At 39.0% G+C, this 18187-nt stretch overlaps 1 protein-coding gene across 8 annotated transcripts in view; it reads right to left on the minus strand.

Annotated features, from left to right (window-relative positions):
- micu3a (mitochondrial calcium uptake family, member 3a) overlaps positions 1-18187 on the minus strand; it is a 29939-nt gene that overhangs the window by 3050 nt on the left and 8702 nt on the right. Inside the window, exons 5-15 of one of the 8 annotated variants that reach the window (XM_039805291.1) lie at positions 16908-16955; positions 15436-15518; positions 13840-13911; positions 12642-12683; positions 9553-9648; positions 5526-5540; positions 3929-4023; positions 3608-3779; positions 2387-2392; positions 1546-1654; positions 1245-1402 (exon numbers count right to left, since the gene is read on the minus strand). In XM_039805291.1, the coding sequence (XP_039661225.1) occupies positions 1245-1402; positions 1546-1654; positions 2387-2392; positions 3608-3779; positions 3929-4023; positions 5526-5540; positions 9553-9648; positions 12642-12683; positions 13840-13911; positions 15436-15518; positions 16908-16955 (896 nt within the window). The remainder of the gene's footprint in view (positions 1-1244; positions 1403-1545; positions 1655-2386; positions 2393-3607; positions 3780-3928; positions 4024-5525; positions 5541-9552; positions 9649-12641; positions 12684-13839; positions 13912-15435; positions 15519-16907; positions 16956-18187) is intronic. The other 7 variants (XM_039805323.1, XM_039805305.1, XM_039805299.1 and 4 more) reach the window with 7 other exon arrangements.

Raw genomic sequence — 18187 nt, forward strand, 5'->3', positions numbered from 1 at the left:
TCTCTGAATACCTGTTTAATTGAAATGTTACGTCTTTTATCAGCCTATGTTTAATGAATGCTCATAACCTTCATGTATTGTATGGATCTTATTCTATGCAGTTTAATATTTGCAGATGCCAGTGTACGTGTTACCTATGGTATTTTCAAATTCCTTTTTTCTTGTGACTCCATTTTGGCCACATTATTCATTTCCTGTAATTACTTGAGTTCGTTTGCAAAGGCAGAAGGGCGATAATAGCCTTTGTTGTTTTAAAACCCCTTTACAATGAATGGAAACAACCTTTTCAACAGCAGGCGGTCCAGTTTTTATAGAGACTATTCTTCAACGGGAACACCTGGGTTCGCACCAACAAAGCCCCTTTTTACAAAAACAACTGTAAGATTGCTGCATTCATGCTGTGGTTTCCCCTGTTCAAATTATTCACTCCTGTCCAAATAATGTTTGGAAAAGACTCAGTTGTTATTTGTTTGCTCCTTGCTCTTCTGTTCCAAACAAATTCCTCAGAATAAAATACGCCACTGTCCGCTGTAACAGGAGTGCTCACTGCATGTAGTATTGTGACCTATCAGTTAATATCAGTTTAAGTGTACGCTATATTTTCACCGCTTTACCCTTTCCTTTTCAACCCAGCCGCACTATATCCCTCTGAAGTTCTTGTTATATAGCCTTTACTCTGGCTCACAAAAGGTATCCTTTTGTCTCCACAGTGATCAGCATTTCGTTTGCGTTTTTTTTTCTTTTCTTGTATTTGTTGTCTCTTCCATAACCCGCTGAAAGTCTGACCCAAACCGCTGATCTGCGGCGTCTATGGTAATACAATGCATTGTACAGTTGCGCTTCTGGGTAGGGATATGGAAGTTTTACAGTTAAGAAAATGTAGTGTCAAAGGAGAGACCTGTCTGACAGCAAGGTAAAGCAGTGAAATATTCTAAATACAGCATACTCAAACAGATATTGTTTGTTTCAGCATTTTGACAGCTTACTCTAAGTTAATACAGTAAATCTCAATCATCTCCATGTATGACTGCTCTAGCAGACCTTGACCCCTAGCCTCTGTGCGGGGATCAAAAAAGTCTCACTCGTCTTCATGTCCTTCTTGCCGTGACTGGCTGTCATTTTATCTCCTCTTAGTCTCTTTAAAGTGGAGTCGTGTTATTTGAACCACAGATAGCCTGATGAGATAAAGCCTGAGAGCATTTTTTCCTCAACTCTTTCTGTTCCTTTCACACAGAGTTCCTCACCCTGCCTCCCCTGTGCAGACGATCCTTCATTATTCCAATGAACTCCTTGTAGGAGAGCTGGTCATCATGATCCACGTCAAAGATCTTGAAGATGGTGTGTACAAGGTGACGTGTCAGCTTCAGCCCAGTGGCCACATACACCGCTCGTGCGAACTCATCTGGAAGGAGAGAGAGTAAAAAACAATTCTGATCATTTTGGTCACTTTTTGTACACTAAGCTAGAAGAAAAAAAACACACCACCTGTGTGTGTTAGCAGAGACCCTGGTGCCTTAGCCACAGCTGCCACTGTGCTCTTCCTACCTTGTCCAATGGAGCGAGAAGCAAAATTGTACATCTGCATGGCAATGGCAAAGTCCTCGAGGTTGTTGAGAAACTGGAAGAATGATCTGAACTCATCAAAGGTGATTCCCTGAAATACCAGAAAAAAAAAGAAACATGTGAACCAGCCCGGAAAATGATTTCAGGGAGAAGTATTGACGAAATATTGATGAAAATGTCATTTTCTGGAGAAAAAAAAAAGAAGCTTGAAAATGAGAGTAATGAGTGTTTCAGCACAGACTGCCATCCAAAGGGACTTTGACAGACGTGCATACAGCATTCAATGAGGCACATTCACTCTGTTGTCTGAAACATTACTTAACCAAACTAAAAGAAAACAGCTGACCATAACTCACATTATCAACCAATAACAGAGATTTCATGAAATAGTCCTGTTAATGACATAAAAGGTCATTAATGACAGGATTGTGTGTGCATGATATGGACATTTCCAAACCTTCTTGCAGTGTTTCATAACCCTAAAGTAGTTGCATACATTACAGTAATAATGCTGAAGCCATTCAACAAGTAGCAGTAACCGCCCCCATGCTCTTTGCTGCGAAACAAGATCAAACTTATGGCGGCTAGATTAATAACAAACAGTATACATAAAAAAAAACTGCGTTAATTGAAACAAATAAGGAAATGCAGTCCTTTCAGGTTGACATTAAAAGATGCAGATTAAAATACACAGATAAATAGAAGAACACACTAGGTAGCCGTGTATCTTCCCTTATATGGAGAAACAAAGAAGTAACTAAATAGCAGGATAAACTGACAGATTGTAACTGCAGGCTGTGTATTGTACGAAGCAGAGACCAACCTCCTGCTTCTTCCACAGCATGGAAAGGAAAGAAGGGAGGGACAGAAATAGAGTTGGATTGCATAAGAACTACATGCAAATGTAAAGATAGATAGATAGATAGATAGATAGATAGATAGATAGATAGATAGATAGATAGATAGACATTCACATGTATGTGTGTGGTCAAGTGAGGCAGTGGAGCGCTGAAGTGTGGAGAGCCACAACAGCCTCAGGCATAGACAGTGGTGGGAAATTACGGACGCTCTAGATGGCTGGAAGGCGGGAGCACCCATACAGCAGGGAGAAGAAATTAGACAGATAAAGAATGGTAAAAAGAAAGGTATCTGGTATTATCTTAAGAAATACTGGTCAAAACGGTGTAAACATTTGCAGCACCACCATTTAATAATAATTTATACTTTTTTATCAATCCCCAGTGGGGAAATTACAATTTGACACTTCTATACATGCACAAATGGAGAGATGTCAGAGTGAGGAGGCTGCGACTGCTGGACAGGCACCCTGAGCAGTTTTGTGTGTGTGTGTGTGTGTGTGTGTGTGTGGGGGGTTCGGTGCTTTGCTCAAGAGCACCTTGGCAGTGCCCAGGAGGTGAACTGGCCTCTCGCCAGCTACCCGTCCACACTTCGTACTTTGGTCCGTACGGGGACTTGAACCTGCGACCCTCCGCTTCCCAAACCCAACTCCATATGGACTGAGCTTTCTGGTTATTCTGCAGCTCATTTGTATTTTTTCCCTTACACATGTTTAGTTTGATTTACTAAAGCTAAAGCTGCTGATACTACAGAGATGGACCCTTTTTACTGTAAACTGGTTATCACTTTGACATCTTTATGGGAGCCTAGTACAATGAGCTAGGAAACATAATTAATGCAATGGATGGTTATCATCAACATTTTTAAAACCACAGCATATATTATCATGTTAATTTTGACAGCTATTAAAGCTAATATAGACCAGGACTCTATGACAGGTCGACGACTTCTCCTACTAATTTCGGGTAATTTTTTTTTTGTTGTTGGATAGGGATAGGTGTCTAGTATAGCGGACTAACAGCAACGTTATCCAACATTATCCAACCCAGCAGAAACACAAAGAAATGACCTTGTACAGATGCAGTCAACGTGAACTCAAATGAACTGGGATGAGATATGTAGAGGTTTTGTGTATTTTCAGTCTTTTCGCAGCTTGTGCATACATGTGTGCATGCATGTCCTGTACCTTCTCGTCAGGTATACACTGGCGGACATTCTCCAGGTAGGCACTGATGTTCTCCACATTGGTGAAGCGAAGCAGGATTTTGGCAAAGTCTTCCTCACTGATGGTGGTCATCCCTTTAGAGTAGGTCAGAAACTCAATTTCCAGCACCTCTGTTTGAAGGTTATCCATAAACCTGTGAAACAGCAAGGAATGGGAAAGGAGAAGAAATCTATAAATCAAAGATTAATCAAGAGAAGCATGTTACTCTTTTGTGATTTGGTTATTTTAACATAACATTTTAAGCTGTACTATGTTACGTGTCTATTGTATATTTTTTAGTACCTGTAGAAGTCATCAAATGTGAGCTCTGCCTTCCCTTTCTTCCCAAAGAAATGGACCAACAGGGTGGTGTCAATCGTGATACTCTCATCTGCTCGCTATGAATCATCAGAGAGGGAAGAGCAAGAGAGAGGATCAATGAGTGACGAATCAATAACGGCAGGCGTTGTGATTGTGGGAGAAGTAGTTGGCGGGACGAGTCCATAATCAATACAACATGGCAACCGTTGTGCCAGGCTAGCAGGAAGCAGGTTTCCGCTGCACGTGTGCAGAACGTGCGCCGGATGAGCAACAACAAACTGTCAATCAAACAAATCAGCTCAGACAAACAGTCAGCTGCCATCATGACACCAAACATACCAGTCTAGGCAGCAACAATGTTTAAGTCAAACCTCTTCAATGGGATAAGTATGACTTTGATAAATAACAGGCGGGTTCAGTGCATTGCCTCCACGATGGCACAATTTAACATGTTGCAAACATGTTAACATCACTTTCAAAGCTTTCAGTACGATAAAGGATGTGCAGGAAAAAAAAAAAAACTTGGGTAATGAGGTAAAATGGGCCGAAAGGTTTCGGTCCATTTTATTTCTAACAATCAAGATCATCCTTATCATTGTTTTTTGAGGGCAAAGTAAGGAAATAAAATGAGAGGTATGGAGCTATATTTTCCCATGCTGCCTAGACAGGTGATTAGTGTTGCTGTTGCAGCATGAAACACAGACCACTAACTGGTCTGGTGAAGACACAAGAAGTGCTCAGGTAGCAGAACGAATGAAAAACAGAATGATGCAAATATTCATTGATCATGGGGGTCAGCGAGATTGTAGGGTGAAGGAGGACAAAGTGGGGGAGTATAGCCAACAAGAGGCGAGAGGAAGAGAGAAGAGGAGAGAAAGAAGACATGTGGAAGAACACCACATCCCCATGCACTTCAAATGCAAATGCCACATTGAAACACCCATACACAACCTCGGATCACAAACAACAGCAACACAGAAAGAAACTCACATAAGCACAAATGCAGAAAACATGAGCCGATTCCACCTTTTTCCGTCAATGAATGAGAATCATAGTGTCATATTTGCAACTTTGCGTTGTTTATTTCTTTTGGCAAGTGTGTTTACTGAATGATCTTGGTCATTTGAAACCTATTCAACAGGCTTTAGGATGTTTGTTGTCATGCTATAATCTGTTGTTTCACATTTTCTAAATCCCTTACAAAAGCAAGGTGGCATAAGTAGGATTAATGAGCCTTTAAGAAAACAGTGCCTGAGTATGTATTTCACTGTTTGCCTATGTTTATGCTACCTAACATACAGAAAAAGGTGACTGTGCTTTTGAGCAGTTCCAGAAAAGACGATGCCAAAAGATGCCAGCGTCAGTGCAGAGAGGATGTTAAATGCCCATCTTTTTTCTCTCTCCCTGCCATGCCCAACCCAGCCAACCACCCGTGTCCAATCCACGGCCATGCTGAGGTATATGCAGACATAAGATTGGGTGGAATCTCATGTCCTTCTAAAGAGGAAGAGCATTTATGCCATTTCCATCATCAACATAATTATCATCATCATTGCCACGATGCCATTTGTGGTTCTACCTCGAGAGTAAAATCCTATAATCCGACGTGGGACGAGAAGAAAAATGTCAAACAACATGACACAGGTTTACAAAAGGCAAACTACACAGATTCACGTCTTTGGCAGATGTTGTAGTTGTTGTGTTGTGACATAAACTGTCTATTCGTTCTATCAAAAACAAGCAAATTACTTTAACTGAGGAGCAGGGATAATGATTGAGAGAACACTAAGCATATAGATCAGGGTGAGACCGAAGTAAATACTGCGTTCAAGTTACATTTCAAGGAAATCAGGAGAATATTTTTCTATTAAAACGGTGAAACGGATATCAAAAGTTACTGGCTGTGTTAAGCTGCCATTAGTTTTCTAAAATGTAAAGTATATGATAGGTAAGTGGTTCCTCATTTTGTCGTAAACCTTAAACATACACACGCTTGCTTTTGGGGGAGGATTGTTGGGTCTCGTGTAAATTATAGTGTGGTCTAGAGCTACTCTATCTGTGAAGTGTCCTGAGATAACTTCTGTTATGATTGGACACAATAAATACAATTGAATTTAATTGAACATACCCACAAATCAGGACATATTTCTAAGCCCTGTGTGGATTTCATGCTAACTGTGATATTTATTTTTATATTGTTTCATGTGGATACTTTTTAGAGGCCAGACGAGATAATACTGTGTAGTAAAAATGTTGAAGGTTAGGAACAACTGGGATAGATGATTAGTAAACTAAAAACTCCACTGGCAAAAGTCCATTATGTAAGCATTCAAAGCAGTCTCAGTTGTGGCTACTTAAGGCCACCAATGCACACTAGTAATATTCTCTACAGTGAGATGTAATAGATTAAGCACCAACCAAATCCCGAACAAAATGCCTTGTAGTAGATCCCACTGGCTGATTGAACAGATTCATATTGGTAACTCACAGGATAAAATGTCTTCTGGGAAACAGACATTAAAAGTAAACCCTGTTTTAGAACCACCAGCATTAGTGTGACTCCCAACATTCAGTCTGTTTCCGATTCACTTTGCAGTATGGTCCTTCAGTCTTTGATTAGGAAGACTTCCTTCATATAAACACAGACAAACTGAAACAATTACAGACTTGTCATTTCAGTGTCTTGTTTTCTGTGTCTCACTTATTTGAGGGTCTTTTCATTAAGCCTCTGATTACGGACAAACAGGACAAAAATACTTTTGCTCTTTTATGTTATAACTGACGCATTATGATGTCTTTGTGACACATTAGCTGCTCATACATCTATACAGCATCCAGGTGGTGTGTCTCTGCCTCTCTTCTCTCATTTCACCATATCCCTGATTTTCTTTCCATAATCTTAAGGTTTGTTTTCCTCTTGCAGGGTAAGGAATGCTAGAACAAGAGACAGATAGACTCCTCCTTTTCTAAATGGATTACATGGGACGCATGCGTTATCAGTCGGACCTCGGGTAAGACGTAATGCCAAACTGATCATAACAAGCGTATCATTCCTGGAAGTATGGCAGCACCATTGTGAGCTCATCATCCCCATGAAGACGTAATGGTTACCACACCCACAAGGCATTAGCCAACACCTGGTGTATGCATGTGTCTATTTGTCCATCTGTGTGAGTTTGTGTGTGAGTTTGTGTGTGTGTGTGTGTGTGTGTGTGAGAGAGCTTCAACAGACTTTGATCAGGAAGCTGAAGATAAAAACAGTAATTACTGATGTAAACACTAAATGGTATTCCTCAACCTCCCTATCTGTGAGTAATAGCTTGGAGGAAGAGCTCATTGTTGGTCAGTCAGTCACACCTTTCAAGGGTAAAAACATCTAACCCTCCATACGACCTGTTCCCCCCCCACTTCTTATTTTTATCTTTCATCTTCTCTTTCTTTCCCTCTCTTATCACTTCTTTCCCTCTTATCCTGACCCTGCTCTGATTTCCTTTCTCCTCATACTACCCGTCAGTACCTCCTTCACCTGACAACCATATAGCTGATTCGTTCTTTCATTCCCTCCCTCCTTCTCAGCCTGTCAGTCAGTCCCTCCTTCTCCAGACAAAAGCAAAGTGGTATAATGGTGACTAATCTGTTGAGTAAACACATCTTTCTCTAAATACAACCTGCTTCTTTCTTTTCCCCTAAATGTGTTTCCCGAACTTCTATTCTCCCCACCCACTTTGTTCCTGAACATTTGTTCTCTCTACTGACCTGTATCATCTTCTTTGAGCCTCTCTCACCTGTTTGTTGTCTCTCTGATTTTATCTCTGTCCTTTTTTTTCTTGACCCTCAGGTTTTTCCTTATCTGATCTGGTGTTCGTAAAGATTAGTTACACTCCAGCGTTTTATATCCCTTTAATTTACCCTTTTTTCTTGTATCTGTGTCCCCATGTTTTACTTTTTTAAATTTATTTCATTTAATATTTGTTAATCCCTTAACTTTTAATTGTTTGCCTTTTTTTATTCTCTCCCCCCACCCCATCTGATTCGTCTGTTCTGTCCGTCTGACATCCCGCCAGATGAAAGGCTGCTCGGTGTAAATACAAGGTCAGCCCCATTATGCTCCACTGTCATTATCTCCACCTCAGCTTCCGCTACCACCACAGCACACAGCCTGTCATTAGTCACTTAGCTTGCTAGCATTGTTAGCTGTTAGTAATCATTACCAGCAGCTTCCCCTTGTGTTAGACGTTGCGGAAAGACAATTTGAGTTGCCCATGAAGAAGCCATTGGCTTGCCAAAATGAGAAATTCTGCAGATAGACACAAAAAAATATCTCAACAAATATCAGATGGATTGCAGTTATATTGTATAGATATTCATGTTCCCCATAGGATGAATCTTACTGACTTTGGTGATCCCCAGATTGTTGACATTGTTTTAGCTGTAGACTCCTGTCTTGTTTTTTTTCCAAATTACTTGAATGATTGCATAAATAACATTAAATATGGCTAAATTTAGAGGTAGAAGCTTGAGGGTTGTTTGAATGTATCAATAGCCTGCTAGCCATAGGTAGTTCAGGTCACCATTTGGTTTGAATTGCTGAAGTAGCACTGAAGCAACAGACTACTCAATCCTACTCATAAATTCTATATGATTCAGTATAAGTGTGTGGTGCTATAATGATCAGGGTTGTTGTATGTGCTCTGCAGTAAGCCTTCTTATCATTATACTAGTGTGATTAAATATGTTGTGGTTTAAACCGAGAATGATTTGACACCAAAGCTATGACACTAGCCACAACACAGCACAGATAACAAGGCACAGATACAAATACAAAGTCATAACGCAGAGACCAAGTGACAGACGGCAGGTGAGAAACAGAACAGGTTACCAGAATACGCACATTACAATATATTTTATCTAACTAACTACTATTATTAGATCAATACTGTCACACCAATACAATAGGTACAAATCCATAGAAACAATAATCAACAAGATCTACTATTAAGAAGTTCTTGCCATATGTGTTCATCAGGAATGAAGGGGGAGTGATTCGATGAAATGGGGAAAACACTTCAAACATTTGGAGTCTCAAGTTATGCCAAGAAAATGACTGTAGTAGTTTCTGTACCCTACTTAGGTTTGGAAAACAGTGAGATAGAATTATGGCAGATACAAAGTAATCTAAATTATATATAAAGTAATGTTTAAGAAAGAAAGGTAGAAACAAAGATTACAAGTCAGTCTATGTAAATTATCAGTATCAAGCCAAACCAGAATAAAAGTGTTAGGGTGGTAATAACCTTTTTACAACAAGCCCACATTGACAAATATTTTTGGTTCTTTCTTCTCTTTTAGCCATGAAAAGTATTTAAAAAAAAAAAAATGGTCCACATCAACGTTGAGTAGCATGATTGCTCCAGAAGTTAAAGATTAAGGCCTTCAAAGCTTTTATTTTGAAGGATAAACATTTCTGGTCTTATTCTGGCCAAGCTTGATGCAGCTACATTATTGTGGATCTATGGGGCCAGTTGGAGGATCAACATTAACTACAGAAAACTGAAGAGTGAAGGATGATAATAGAGGGATGACAGAGAACAGTTGGGTCTGTGTACCTCCGCCAGGTCAGAAAAGAGGACTTGACTGGCGCTTCGCCTCAGAACGTCCCAGTAACTCCGCGCCACAAACTCCTGACTGTCTTTTTTTAGCACCTGTAGGAGCGGTCAAGCAGGGCCAGGGTCAGTTCACCTACATCTTAACCGCTTCAGGAAATAAACTTCAGCTTCCAATATTCACTCTATCAAATCTTAATATATACAAACAGATTCATGAAGTGCATCACTACGTTAAATATACAGTACATGCACTGCATATTCATGAATTCATATTTGCTTTAACTGTCACTATATCCTGACAGTACTACACGAATCAAAAAATCTAATTTCTCTGCCTCTTCCTGGGGCTTCGAATGGCATGATAAAAACAGAGCCGAGGAGTCTCTAACGCAGTGTCAATGACAGCTCGTGAACTGCAATCAAACTGTAAAACTAGACAGCGCTGATTACATATAAATCAAGATGCTGTTACTGCATTGTCTATTTCTCGCCTCAGATGTTTTCAGAAACATATTTTGTACTTTTTAGCGTTAAAATCAGAATGTTTGCTCCAGCAGCCAGTAGATGGTGCTTGGTTTTAGCTCAACTTGGTCACAAACATTCTCATTTTACAGCTAAAATGTACACTGAAATATATTGCCAAAAACATTAGAGGCGAGAAATAGGCAATGCAGTAACAGTTTTTAACAGTTTGACCGCAGCTTACGAGCAGTCATTGACAGTGAGTTAGCAACTCCTCAGCTCTGATAGGTTGTTTTCCTTCGGGCACGGTGGAAACTTGTTATAGTGTTGTGTAGTGACAGTTTCAGCAAACATAGCAAAAACTTATTTTTTATAAAACGTACCAACTGAACCTTCAATAAATAGTAAATACTTGATCAAGATAATTCTGATCTTGCGCTCAGTTAACTGCCTAATATGGAAAATCCCATCCATTCTGTTTTGCAAAAAATGGATAAAGCATATTGTAAATTGTAGGCACAAATTATTTGCTAACCCTACATTGATGAAATGCTGTTTATTAGAAAAAAATGGCTAATAAAAGTGGGGAGGAAGAAAGAAAATTTTAATGTTTAGAATTCATGTTCTGTCATCAATTCAATTATAGTAGTAATATCCATTTGTAATGTTTGATTCAACTATAAATTCACCACATCCACTGTAAGCACCAAACATAAAAAACCATTAGTGTCAAACTAAATAGGAATGAAGAGAGGAAGGGTCAGAAAAAACACTCATGGTTAACTGACTCTTGGTTAACGTAACAATAAAAGCTATCTATGAGCAATCTGCTGTAAGACCTTTATATCTAAATTATCTAAGCTACCATTCGTTACTTTGCCTTTCAACAACAAACACATGCAAAATTTGAAAAAATAATAAGCGTAAAAGCTCTGAAGCTAATTCACAATTCTTTCACCTAAAAGCATGTTTTCCTATATTTCCTATGATCGTGAACCAGCTGAACATAAAGTTGTCCAACGCCACAAAAAAGAGCTGCTTCTGTTAAGAGTGTATCCTGCCTTTTTAAAAGACAACCTGACCACCCACCTCGTCTGTCTCTCCAGGGAGAACGCAGCAGCAGCCATTTTAACATGACCCTGCACCGCTCTTAACTTCACAGTGATAATGCAGCTATCCATCACAGCACTGACAGGACAAGGAGTGTGTGTGTGTGTGTGTGTGTGTGAGAGAGGGAGAGACAGAGAAAGAAATAAAGAACGAACATAGTCTGAACAGAGACTACTGGCTGGTAGCGTCCAGGTACTGGACAGTACACATCCTCCTTGAGCCTCCTTTGCTGCACTGTACTCCATCTCAATTAGTAAATATGTATTACCACTCAGGGTGGGCAAACTTCTAAAGTGGTTATCATTGTATCTTAAGTGGAAATTAGGGGCAAAAAATTACCTATTGCAGTGTCAAAATGTCATTATTGTCATTTCTTCAATAAAAATCTCCTGCTCTCTCTGTGAGTAAAACAAAAACCCCAACAGGAACACACACCGTCAGACAAACAGCACGTGTCCAAAAACGGACAGTGTCTGATCGTGTTTAGAGCTTTAGAGGGCCTCAAGTCATCCTAAATCACATCACTCTCTTTTTGTAAGAGTTCATCTCTCCTGACCCCTTAAATATATTACTCCTCTGCTGCCATCCCTCTCTCCATTCATCCTACCCTCTGCCATCATCCCTCGATCAATCACCCAGCTGACCTGACAGATGGACACTATGTCTTGAAGGAAGTCTCTCTCTATCCCACTTATTCTTCCTATCCATTCATCCTTTCAAGGAGTCTACTCTGTATGTTTTACTGACAACAGAGGATCAGGTGGACTGGCTCAGGGTTAAGACTTTTTCAAAGAGCAGGTCAGGACACAAAAGTGGGTGACAGAGGCATTAGACAGAGTCCTCTAAGGATCCCAGTATAATTGACATTTGCACCCAACAAACCTACCAGAGTCCCCAGAATTAAGTAAAATAGTCTGAACAAAACAGAGTGAATTTTAAATGATTTGCCAGATACCCAGCAGGTTGTGAAACTGGTGTTGGATCATGAGATTCATTATTTAGAGAAATTGTCAGTAAAACTCACCTATTACGTGAACCTCTTATATGAACCTATTATATGCTGAATTATCCCTGTTCCCAGATCGCCCGACATCCAATAAATGTATTTGAAAATGTTTCAGAAAACTATTCATTTAATCATATTTCCCATTATTGAGAAATACAAACTTAGCTCAAAATATTCTGTCAATTGAGAAATATTACCACAAAAATAAGGGTAAAAAAGCTTTCTAAAAAAAATAATGACAGATTTTCAGAGGTTCTAGATATTCTGCAATATTGTTCGTAAAAATCTGTCTACCATGAATGCTTAACCTTTTATCATATCCATGTTTAAGTCCCCATTGAAGTTTTGATAATATACTACTTTCTTTTTCAAATAAAACCATGTAGCATGTAGTAACCAGCTGACAGAAACGGCTAGCGCTCTGTTCCTCTGTTCATCCTTATATCAATTTCTTTAACCATTTAAAGAAGAGCAGAAAGCAGACTAAGGGGTTACAGTTTTAGATACATACGCTGTTCATGGGGGCAACCTGATATCCATAGAGCTGCATACTCTAACACACAGAGAGAGACACAAGGAAGAGAAAGAGGACAGAGCATGCAGTCAGAGAGGAGGAGGGAGGAAGAGAGAAGACATGTTAGTACATGCAGAGAGGTTGTGGATACGCTCTGCAGGGGGATGTCATTTTCAACACATCTGTGATTACATTTTTGATTTTACATCTGTTAGTTTAAAAATGATATATCTGCCCATAGTCATATTTTTACATAACACATAACATCAACAAACATTCCTGACAATGCTCCCTTAAAATTTGTTTTTTAAAGAATTGTGACCAAAATTGCCAGTTTATATGTGAAAAAAGAAACTCTTTGTAATCACATCACAGTTTTACCTCTACAAATCTTTGGTATTTCCGTGCTGACATGTCTTGATATTAGCCGACATACTGTATATGCCAGCAGCGATATCTCTGTAAAAAACTCAAACTCACCCAGTCTGACCAATTTATTATTTCTCTCTAATACCACATGCAGGCTTTATATTTTATTAAGTTCAAACCTACTTTACGATTAGCCAATCAAGCCTGCAGATATAAACATAAAAAGCGTAATTCAGTGTAGTAAAGCAAGGTGACCAAAAGTTAAACCAAAGAAGTGTTGAAAAAGGACAAAGTCTTTTAAGAGTGTATCCAATTACACAGTACACAGTAAAAAACAGAAGAGATACCACATTGTCAAAAACGTTTTCTATAAGGCAGCATGCACAAATGTTACATGAAGGGTTTAGCTAACTTTAGTACTTGCTTAAATACAGATGATAATTAACTTTGATGGTGATATGTCATTTTCCATACATCCACAGTTTGACACAGCATTCATCGTGTTGTGTCATCCATTCTACACTCATGGATGTATTAAAATACTCATGGATGTATTCTCATGGATGTATTAAAATGCCATTTTCAAAGGGAAGTAACTTTACAGTAATGTTTTTTTTTTTTACTGTTACATTAACCTCCTGGACATTTTATTTCAAGTTGACCCCACTGATAATAGCAGCATTACTGAAGTCCATAAATAATTAATGGTTGTTTTCACTGTTGGCTGTAGTAAGGGCGATTAGTGAAAGAATCTTATTATCATTACAAATGTGCCTCTCCTCCCACAGACAAACACACCCTCGTCCCACGTTACCAACTTTCTTACCAACTGTGCCGACTTCTCAGCATCTCCTTTTCTCCCTTTCTTCTCATTTTTCTTCCGGAAGATCTCCTGAAGCTGTAATGAGAGAAGGAGGGAGGATCTGGTTCAAAGCCAGATTTAAAACTCTGAAGCTTAAATGTTCGTATGTATGTAACATTCACTGAGTTCACAAAAGTCGCACACTTTTTCATGCTGGCCTATGATGTGATTCAAGAATTGGCCTTTTGACAACACGATTAAGAGTCTTGGTTTTCTAGTTTGGCTTCTGGAGGGACTTGTGGTCGCAAAAATAATAAGGTAAGTCAAAGCTGAATCACATTGGGCAGAAAACTGCAGTTGTATAAGTATGGATCATTTTTCTTAATTGGGAGAATAAGTGGTCATAGCTTTGTATTTTGCTTTCCATGTACTGGCCCAGGAAAACATCATTAACAGCAACTTTTAGTCTATTCACTAAACAATTTTAAATGAATCAATTTGTATTAATTTGAATTGATAATGAAAAGTGTTACCTACAACATTACATCAAACACTGCAGTATCAATTATAAAGGGATATCTCCAGGAATATTTCACAAGTTGTGATCACAAAAGGGCCTGACGTCGTTCATTATGGGTTTATTTGAATTAATATTCCCTTCATTTGATTACAGATGTAATTTTTAGTCAAAGTCTGAAAATCAGAGCCTATCGCTGAACCTTTAATGTGTGAATGTTTTGTTTTTTTCCGGTCCCGCACCTGCCCACTCCCTCCCACAGGATCTTCAACCATTACCACCTCCTCCCGCTGGTATACCATCCCACTCCCACCAGCCTCCACAGGGATTCTGATCACTTCCTGCCTGCAACAGTGTTTTCAATTAAAAATCTGTTGGTCCCATCCCACAAGGAAAGCAAGACACATGTAGCCCTTATAGATTTTTAATCTAAAGAAATGCTATTACAGTTAGGCTACTCATATGTTTCATACGCTGTCTTTAGAAAAAGTAAACAGAAAATCAGCTTTAAAATGTAACAAAAAGGCAGCTTCAGCTTAAGGCAGTGGGATTTAAGGTACATAAACACAACTTTCTAATCGTCCATCCCTGTTTCACTGATAGTCACTTCACACTGACTGTCAACACCTTTAATATCCTAACCTTGACCTTTTGCGATGGGAGAAAAACGTGATGTTAGGGCTGGGCAATATATCGATATCATATCGATATCGTGATATGAGATTAGATATCGTCTTAGATTTTGGATATCGTAATATCTTGATATGACATAAGTGTTGTCTTTTACTGGTTTTAAAGGCTGCATTACAGTAAAGTGATGTACTTTTCTGAACTTACCAGACTGTTCTAGCTGTTTTATTACTTGCCTTTTCCCCCTCTTAGACAGTATGTCCACATTACTGATGATTATTTATCTAAAATCTAAGTGTGAAGATATTTTGTTAAAGCACCAATTGTCAACCCTAGAATATCGCCGCAATATCAGTATCGAGGTATCTGGTCAAGAATATTGTGATATCTGATTTTCTCCCTATCGCCCAGCCCTACGTGATGTTAATAATAACGGTCATGGGATGGATTTTCTATCAGTATCAGAGACTCACCACCAAGAACTCCCTCTTGTCCACCATCTGGTTGCCGTCTGCATCAAACATATTGAAAGCAATCTTGAAGCCAGCATGGGGCTCTGGAGAACAGAGAGGAGAGCATAGGGTGAGTGTATGTGCGTGTGTGTGTGTGTGTGTTAAAGGCAATTCTAAATCCAGAAATAGCATATACAATTAGCAAGTGGCAGATAGGCTAGACAGGAGGGAGATGGGGCAGGTGGATAAATCTATAAGGACTATGAGTTACAGTTAACATCTGACTTTTTCACTCTTGCCATTTCTTAAAAATCAAGTCTACCAAATCAGATAATGTTTGGGTCACTTTATGTCTTTATTCTAGAAATACCAGCATGCATATGTTTGCTACCAGAAAAAAAAACTGAAGACATTTTTGAACAAACCAAGAATTGTTTTCTACTTTACCCTTTGCTGGTCCTTCAACCCAAGTAAGAAGTCCAAGATATCATACACAATAATTTGATATCATTATTGAAACTCATGCAGGTACAACATGTTTGGAACTGAAATGGTGGTGATGGCGCAGTGGATATGACACATACCTTTGGTGTGGGAGACCAGGGTTCAATTTCCACTGTGATACATCAACCAATGTGTCCTTGAGCAAGACACTTAACCCCCAATTGCTCCAGATGCGTGTGACTTCTGATATATAGCAATTGTAAGTCGCTTTGGATAAAAGCGTCAGCTAAATGACATGTAATGTAAAGTAATTTCAGTTATCAAGACCAGTTTCTACAAATGAACCCTTACTGTATCTTCCCATCTGAATTTCCAATTAACATTGATTAAATGCAATCAAACAGCAACAACATAAACCCTTTCCTGATTAATGTGATTAATGGCAGCTCTCTTATTTGATGTGGACACACACTAAGCTAAACTAGACAACCCCTGGGACTTTCTCTAGGAAGAAATGTTGCTGCAATTTTCATTTTATTCAGTTAGATAAGAACATTAAACATTGACACTGTCAATCCGGTGACTGGTCATTTACAGAAGAGAAAAAGCCATTAATTCCTGACTTTGAGGGGAAGAACAGCATACATATTTAACAATTTGGAAGGTGTAATGGGCAGTATATAGTGCAGTAAATTGCTGTTCTCAGAGAGTAACGAGTGCAGTTTCTTTTTTTCAAGGAATAAGCCTCACATTCCTGTCTATATTTAAGTTTTGAAAGGTTATAAGTAGAGGTATTTTTCTTCCTTTCTCTGTCTCTTTCTCAATTTCTTGTCTTACCCCAAGGGGAAGGGGAAAACCACCAGATTTGTGTTATAATAGCCTCTTGTTAAATTCCGGGTGGGCCTGAGTATAATTCATAGCATGTACCTTAGCTAACCTTCTCCCAAAAACAAGCACAGCATACTGCTACAGTAAAGTGAGAGAAAGATTGAATAAATAAGGAGAAAATGAGATGAAGGAGAATGTGTAGAGAGAGTGAATTGACTCACTTGTCAGGATGCAGAGCAGGAACAGGTACTCTGTGTATGAGATGATGCCTAGTAAAGAGACCAAGACAGAGAGTTAAAGAAAAGGTCACATTCACACACACACACACACACACACACACACACACACACACACACACACACACACACACACACATAATCCTTCCTTTGATGAAGATAGCATCTTAAAATGTGTCTTCTGGAGCTTTAGCTGCCAAAAGCCATTGGGCCACACACCGTTTCTTTTTCTACACCCCAAGTGTCCAAAGTAAAGACACTGGCTGGTAGGGGTGTGTGCATGTGTATGTGTCTGTGTTTAGATAAGCAAGTGAAAAATGTTTTAGGAAGTGATCCTTTCTTGCCTCAGGCCCATTTAGGAATCTTTGTAGCTCTCTCTCTCTCTCTCTCTCTCTCTCTCTCTCTCTCTCTCTCTCTCTCTCTCTCTCTCTCTCTCTCTCTCTCTCTCTCTCTCTCTCTCTCTCTCTCTCTCTCTCTCTCTCTCCCTATTTTTCGCTTTCTGTCTGATCGCTCAGATAGTTCAGGGTGACTCGCTTGAGTGTTACGGGAGACTGCTTTCCCATGTATGTGTGTGTACGTGTGTGTAGGTGAACATGACACCAGCTAAAACCAGTGTAAGCCTTGTGTTTTCCTGATGCCTGACTGCTTTGTGTAGAGGAGCTGGTTTGGAACTGAATTATCTTTTCCCCCATGTAGCCTGAGCTGTGTAAAAACCAGGAGATACACTCTGAAACTACTCAAGTTTCTAAAATGCATTCTGCATGTTTATACTCACACCCTTTGTGATATGCTACTGATTAAAAGGGTGGGTACATTAATTCCCAGGTAATTATCATCAGGAGAAAAAACTTTCCAACAAAGTCAATGATCAGTCTAAACAAAATTTTATTTAGTTTGATACTACTATGTTTGCTATTTACATATGTACCTATTATAGCAATTTACTTATATTTGCTTGTGTCTCTACATTTTAAAATGTTATGTTTGTCTAGAAATGGATATAATTATAAGATGATAGTATTTCAAAAATAAAAAATCAGGTTTATTTGTATAAGCCAATATCACAATGTATCAATGGCTTTATGGCCCCATATCCATAACTGTTTCTGACCAAGATAAAGTTTTCTTAAAAAGAAAATATATGGGACTGTTCTAGTAATAAATAATGCTTTTAACACCAGTAAAACATAAACTCATTATAGGTACATTCATACAACTGATATGATTGATGGCTGACAATATGGATTTACATTTACTATGAGCTG

Source organism: Perca fluviatilis, chromosome 1, assembly GCF_010015445.1.
Source record: "Perca fluviatilis chromosome 1, GENO_Pfluv_1.0, whole genome shotgun sequence".
Lineage (NCBI taxonomy): Eukaryota > Metazoa > Chordata > Actinopteri > Perciformes > Percidae > Perca > Perca fluviatilis.